This window comes from Physeter macrocephalus, chromosome 17 (assembly GCF_002837175.3).
Source record: "Physeter macrocephalus isolate SW-GA chromosome 17, ASM283717v5, whole genome shotgun sequence".
Taxonomy (NCBI): Eukaryota; Metazoa; Chordata; class Mammalia; order Artiodactyla; family Physeteridae; genus Physeter; species Physeter macrocephalus.
In genome coordinates this window covers 6,938,285-6,945,656 of record NC_041230.1, presented here as the reverse complement: position 1 = coordinate 6,945,656, position 7,372 = coordinate 6,938,285, and the positions used below count along the sequence as shown (strand labels likewise).

The 7,372-nt window shown below is 47.0% G+C and overlaps 1 protein-coding gene across 2 annotated transcripts in view; it reads right to left on the bottom strand.

Annotated features, from left to right (window-relative positions):
* Positions 1–6,862, bottom strand: part of COX6B1 (cytochrome c oxidase subunit 6B1) — an 8,866-nt gene extending 2,004 nt beyond the window's left edge. The window contains exons 1-3 of one of the 2 annotated variants that reach the window (XM_007101060.4): positions 6,745–6,861; positions 4,868–4,984; positions 3,593–3,693 (exon numbers count right to left, since the gene is read on the bottom strand). In XM_007101060.4, coding sequence (XP_007101122.1) covers positions 3,593–3,693; positions 4,868–4,973 — 207 coding nt within the window. In that variant the 5' untranslated portion in view covers positions 4,974–4,984; positions 6,745–6,861. Of the gene's footprint in view, positions 1–3,592; positions 3,694–4,867; positions 4,985–6,744 lie in introns of both variants that reach the window. The other variant, XM_024132543.3, reaches the window with a different exon arrangement.
* Between the last annotated feature and the right edge of the window lie 510 nt (positions 6,863–7,372).

Here is a 7,372-nt window from a genome sequence, read left to right as displayed (position 1 = left end):
TCTGTACTCTGTCACATAGATCAACATGAATATACCATCATATATAACTTGTTTCTGAATGTTCCCCATTACAAACAACTCTGCAATGGATGTCCTTGTATACAAACATTTTTATAGGATATGTAGACGTGAAACTGCCACATCTAGAGTATGATTTTTTTCATACTCTAGAAAGATCCTGTCTCAGGATTGACCTTAACAGTGATTGCACCTGGGCTTCCCTGGTGGCGCAGTGGTTAAGAACCCGCCTGCCAATGCAGGGGATACGGGTTCGAACCCTGGTCCAGGAAGATCCCACATACCGCGGAGCAGCTAAGCCCGTGCGCCACAACCACTGAGCCTGCGCTCTGGAGTGTGCCAGCCACAACTACTGAGCCTGCATGCCACAACTACCGAAGCCTGCGCACCTAGAGCCCATGCTCCACAACAAGAGAAGCCACTGCAATGAGAAGTCCACGCACTGCAACGAAGAGTAGCCCCTGCTTGCCACAACTAGAGAAAGCCCGCGTACAGCAACAAAGACACAATGCAACCAAAAATAAATAATAAATAAATAAATAAAATTTTTAAAAAGTGATTGGACCAATCTATAGAACCACCAACACTTAGTACTATCGTCCACTCCCCATCCCTTTTAAATTAAAGGATCAGGCTGGTCTGATCCATTGGCTAATTAGTCTTTGTCCAATAATCCCACTTCATGGAAAGGAAACTAAGGAAACCATTCAAATAGAAGGCAAAACATGTCCTGCAATGGAATTGTACACTGCAGTATCATTTAAAATAGTGAAAAAAGACTGAGTCCAGCTAAAGGGGAAGGGACTATTTTTTTAACTATTAAAGACAATGGTTACCCAATAATTGAGCAGGTTGTACTGACATGAAAATAGGTAAACAATGCAAGTAAAAAAGCCAAGGATAAACAGCATCTACAGTATGATCCATATCTGTATTTAAAAAGTATATAAGGACTTCCCTGGTGGCGCAGTGGTTAAGAATCTGCCTGCCAATGCAGGGGACATGGGTTTGATCCCTGGTCCAGGAAGATCCCACATGCCGCGGGGCAACTAAGCCCATGCGCCACAACTACTGAGCCTGCGTGCCTAGAGCCCGTGCTCCACAACAAGGGAAGCCACCACAATGAGAAGCCCGTGCATCACAACGAAGAGTAGCCCCCGCTCGCTGCAACTAGAGAAAGCCCACGCGCAGCAACGAAGACCCAACGCAGCCAAAGATAAATAAGTAAAATAAAATAAATTAAAAAGAAAAAAGTATATAAACATACACCAACACCTACTCACACATTAGCACACAGAAAAGGAAGTGGAAGATTTATACCAAATTTCTAAGGGAAGTTAACTTTGGACTCAGAAGGGGGTGACTTAGGAGTTTTTCACTTTTTACATTATAAAAGTCTCTCACTTTGAAGGTTTACTGTATTTTTTATAAAGAAACTAAAGATTTTTTTAAATGGGAAAATAAAAGGGAGCTCCTTGGTGGTCTAGGGGTTAGGATTCAGGGCTTTCACTGCTGTGGCCCGGGTTCAATCCCTGGTCAGGGAACTGAGATCCTGAAAGCCTTGCGACGTGGGAAGAAAAAAAAAGAAAAAGAAAGAAAAAGAAAAGAAAAGATGATTGGAAAAAATGTTTTAAATGCTCGTATAGGAAAAGTGCTGGACTCCCAGCCCCACTCCTCCCCAAATACACATACTGGGATTAGAGACTAAATTTTAAAAATACACAGGAAACACCTGGAAGATGTTACAGCATTATCAGCCAGGTCAGGAGGATGAGAAACAATTTTTTGCCCCTTCGTCTATTTCTTAAGTTTCTGTGAAGTGGTTATATTGCTTATAAAAAAACAAAAACGAACAATAGCAATAACAAAACACTTATTTTTACTTCATCAAATTTCTGGAATAAAGAAGCCAGGGCTGCTGGGTATAAAGGGTGTGTTCACATCCAGCCCTCAGAAGGCAGAGAGAGCAGGCACCCGAGGGGAGGAACCACAGAATCTAACGCTCCCCAGGTAAGGGCAGGCCCCGGGCCCAGAGGCTGGGTGTGGGGCAGCACCGGGACTGGAAGCATGTTTCCTAGCACCCTGTCCAGCACTCACCTAATGCAGGCGCTGAGGCTGGAGGGTGGATATTATGGGATCACGATGTCATGGTACCCAAGATCAAGCAGGGACAAGGAGAAATCCTGGGAGGGGAGAGGGTACCCAGACACTTGAGACAGTGTGGCCACAGAGGTGGGAGGCAAACCAAGCAAGCTGAGGAAGAGTGCATTAAGGCAATCTGTTCTCAAGAAACAAGCCCCAAAGATGTACATCAAAATTAGAACACACTCTCCATCAAAGGGGACCAGTTAAATAAAAGCATTTGTAAGGTAAGGACTTCCCTGGCGGTCCAGTGGTTGAGACTCCGCACTTCCACTGCAGAGAGCGCAGGTTCGATCCCTGGTTGGGGAACTAAGATCTCACGTGCTGTGCAGCACAGCCAAAAAATTTTAAAAAAGAAAAGAAAAAACCAAAAACGAATGAGGTAGATCTATACGCACTGTCATAAAAAAGGCTCAAGACACATTGAAAAGTCAAAGCAAGTCACAGAACAGACTATATAGTATGACCCATGCATACACAGAAAGTTCCACAGGCTTATGTATAATAAATGTATACAGACAAAGATGAATCGGTTAACAGTAGTTACCTCAGGGGAGGGGGACTGGGGAGCGAAAGTGGACGTCTACTTTTCATTTTACTGTACTGCTCAGTACTGTACTGTACTGTTTTACTTTTTAAAATGAGCACTAATAGTTTTGCAATAATATCACATTTTGATTTTAAGACATGATTATTTTCATTTTAACATCTCTGAAAATAGCATGCTTGTTACATCCATTTCTGGCATTTAAAAAAAAAAGATTTAAACATCTCTCAGTGTTTCTTGTGGTCGATGGGGTCTTTGACTTGATGAAATAAAGTAATATTTTATTTAAAAAAAGAGGTTATGGCAGAATATTAAATAGTAACAACGGGTCTGGTCAGATCAGGCCTAAAAGGACTGCCTTATCGCATCCCTGTTTTTTTAGAAATGCATGCTGAAGTAGGTACGGCTGAAATGACACGTCTTGGATTTGCTTCAGAATACTTCAGCAAAGGAAAGAGGAAAAAGAAAAGGAAATGGAGGAAATGTGGAGAAATCTTGAAACTATTCAGTTTGGGTGATGGGTATATTTGGGGGGGTCACTGAATTATTCTCTCTACTTTTATGTATATTGGGAATGCTCATATGAAAAAAGGACAGGATTCCAAAAGATGGTGAGCTCCACAGGGACAGGGCATTTATTTGTAGAGTGTCTGGGTGAGATAGATCTGGTTGCCTTGGCTGAGAGCCTGGCTGGTTGAGAGTACCGGCGAAAGGAGGAAAGGGAGGTGATTCTAGGAAGAAGAAAAGGCCACATCCACGGCCAGTGTGATGCCTTGCCCTCCCTTTGCCTCGCACAGATGAGCTCCCATGAAGTCACGCCACGCTCCTCTGCCAGGACCCCACCCCCACCCCAGCACCCCAAGGGCCCCAGGAGGAGGCACATACCCAGGACATGGGGCAGAGGGACTTGTACACACGCCGGTACCATTCACACACAGAGACGTCACCCCCTTTAGCAGTCATTGCCTTCTCACAGCGGTGGAAGTCTGTGAAGAACGGGGATCAGGGTCAGCCCAGACCAAGGACTGGAACACATTTTTTTAATCAAAATTCACAGAAATCATGTTTACTTCACAACCAGTTACACAAATTCCCCCCTACCCCCAAGTTTCACAAAGAAAGCATACCCTTACAAGTGTAGTATTCAAAAGGGCTAGACACACCTCACTAAGCTGATTTTGCAACCCCTAAAGAACGACTGTTCTACTTGAAAATTCTGGGGTCAGGAACGATAAGGCGACCTGAGAGGTGTGTGGGGGGGATTATGGAAGTCCAGAACCAGGGCAGGGGAAGGGGACGGTGGTCTCGATGCTAAGATGCTGGCATCCTGGAGAGGAAGACAGGAGGGGGATAAGCTGGTTTTTAATAGTAGGAAATTAATTCAAAAATTACTCCAAATATTACACTCCTGGGCACACTCCCTAGAGAGAAAAGCATTCACATGGACATCAAATTACATTTATAAGCATGTTTATAGCAGCAGCATTCATAAGAGCCCCAAACTGGAAACCATGCAAGTGTCCATGAATAAAATGTGGAAAACTGTACAGCAATAAAAATGAGCAAAACACATGCCACAGCATGGATGAATCTTCAAAACTGCTGAATGAAGACATCCAAACATAAGACAACACATACAGTATTTATAAAGATCACAAAGAGGCAAACCTCACGGCGTTGATAAAACCAAAGTGTGACTGCCCTAAGTCTGTGGGGTTACATCTCTCCTGGGGAGAGTAGAGTGTTGTTTTCAAGACAGGGCATGCAGTAGGCATGGGAGCCCAGAGGGTTGGCAGTATCTAGTTTTCTATCCAGATTACAGTTACATGGGGGATGCACTTTAGAATTATTCATTTAGCTGTACAGTATGTTTTACGTACTTCCTGTATGTATGTCACATTCCATAAATACACACACACACAGCTTGGGGGGGAAAAAATCACAGTGGGAACCAAAGTTTGTGACCCTGGGCCAGATCTTAACCACAGGTGGTGATGAGGGGCACAGGCCCTGCGATGTCAGATGATCAGAATAAAAGAGGAGAGGGCTGGGATGCATAGGTCCCCTGCGAGGAGCCAAGAGGCAAGCGACTTGAGGTGTGCGACCAGGGGAAGGTCAACACTGCGCCCCGCGCCCCCCGCTCCCCCATGTCCTGCTCACCCAGGTAGTTCTGCCAGCAGTTCCTCGTCTGGTTCTGGTTGGGGAAGCGGCTGTCAAAAGGAGCAGTCTGGTAGTTCTTGATTTTGGTCTTGACGTCCTCTGCCATAGTGCTGACTCCTGGAGGCAGAGAATGGGTGCTGGCAGGGGTTCTGGGGCTGGCAAGGGGTTGTCAGTCCACCCAGGCCCGGTGAGCAACAAGCCAACGCCCCTCCCTCTCAGTACACACAGAGGTGAAGGCAGGGCAAGAACACATTAAGGGTGGAAGTCACAGCAGGGTGTCTGGGGGAGTCAACTCCTTGGTAAAATCAGGCTTTATTTGTCCCAACATAACACCAGCTGACATTCACTGAGTGCTTACTATAAGCAAGGAAGCTTTATTCCTACAGTCACTCTAAAAGGCAGAAACTATTACTGTCACTGCTTCACAGACAAGAGACAGGGTGTTTCAGCGACTTCCCAAGGTCATTCAACGCACATGTGGTGGAGTTGCACTCTATCACTAACTTAACCTCCACTGCAGAGGTTCTTAATGTCTACTGGTGCCATGAACTCCTCAGGGGTCTAATGAACCCTTTCTCAGAATATGTTTAAATGCGTTTAAAGGGAACTTCCCTGGTGGTCCAGTGGTTAAGAATCTGCCTTCCAATGCAGGGGACGGGGATTCGATCCCTGGTCGGGGAACTAAGATCCCACCTGCCCCGGGGGCAACTAAGCCAGCACACCACAGCTAGAGAGAAGCCTGCGCGCCTCAAGGAAGATCCCGTGTGCCGCAACGAAGACCCGACGCAGCCAAAAAGAAAATAAATAAATAAAAATTTAAGAATGCATTTAAAAATTGCATAGGATCACAAAGAAAACCAGTTACTTGTAGCTGAGGATTTATTAACTACCACAATTTCAAAATAATCATGCCTGAAAATATGTTGTGAAATCTGCAACCATAATGGTCTGCAAGATGACCTTCGATTTTGATTGCTGACAAAGTCACAGATGATGCCACTACTACTAGGGCTGCTGCCTCCATTCCTAACTGAAGGAAATGCTACCTCTCAATTAGAAACTAGCAAAAGCACAGATGTAAATTTCCCCCCATTCAAGTACTAGCACCCATTGAATGCTACAGATTCTGTGGACCCAGGGTTAAAAACCTGTGCTATAATCTCTCTTATGAGGTGACACACTGTTTTCATCAGGGAATCCGAGAGAAACTGCCTCTATTCCAGATTATTCGAGTAGTCGTGGGCTTACACAGAAGTAAGCAGACCAGTAATAAATTCAAGCGACCCAGGGTAGCGGTAAGGATCTGGGGCACCGGAGGAGAGTCTTTCCGGGAGCGGGGTGATGTGAACACCAGCCGCTGGGACACAGACGCGGTCGGAAGAGTTGTTTTGGAAGCGATCTCCACCCGCTTTCGGGAGTGAGGGTGGACTGCGGATGACGCTGCAGCCCCTCCAACGTCCAAGGGAGAGGAGGGGCCAGACACCAGGAAGCCAGGCTGCGGCCTAGGCAAGCCTGGAGGGGTCGAGGGTCGCGGGGGGAGGGGCGCCTGCGGCCTAGTGACTAAGAGCACTGCAGTCCTGGTCGCTGGCTAAACTGCATAATATCTGATCCTCAGTTGCCTGCCAGTCAAAAAGGGATAATCGCAGGCCTTATCTCATAGGGTTGGAGGGAGGATTACAGGAAGCAATATAAATCGCTTGTAATGTTCCTGGAATCGAAGAACTAAATAATCGTCAGCTACGATTACTAACTGAACAGGACCCTGGAGGTCGGCCGTTGCCGGCCGGAAACCTTATCTCGTTCTCCGGGAAGCAAGGGTCGGGCTCCACAGTTCCCCAGGCTGGGGTTCCAGGGCCCCCGAGCCCCCCCACACTCACCTAAAGACGCTCCTGATGCCCCTGGTAGCTCAATGTGACCCTCAGCAATGACTTCAGTGTCGGACCGGAAGCGGAACGAAGACCAGCCGGAAGCGGGACTAGGCAGCGCACTGGGGAGTCTTCCGCACGGCTAGAGCGCCGTCCCTGGAGCGGTTCAGGCCACGCCCATGCGAGCGAACTCCAACCTTCCTATTGGGCTGAATGCCTGTTCATCCTCAATCCCGGCCCAATCGTAAGCTTGCGTGGCACTTGGAACCGCACGGAGCTATGGCTGTGCCAAGTCGTGGGCGCAGCATTGTCACCGCTCTGTCTTTACCAGGAGAAAGGAGTCTTGGGGCTGGCTGGAGAGTGGGCCTGGGAATAATATGCTAGCGGAAATGCTCTTATTCGTGCAAGAATTATTTATTGAATGCTTACCCTGACAAAGTCCTTGCAAATGTCCTACACGGTTTGGCCCCCTTTCATACTCTTATCTGCTTCTCTAAACTGCTGCGGTTCCAGCCACAGTGGCCTCCTTAGCAGTTCCTTAAACGTGCAGGCTGGCTTCCCCGTAAGGGCCTTTGCACTGGTTGTCCCCTTGGCCTGGAATGCTCTTCTTGCAGTTGGCTCGCTCCATCATGTCCTGCAG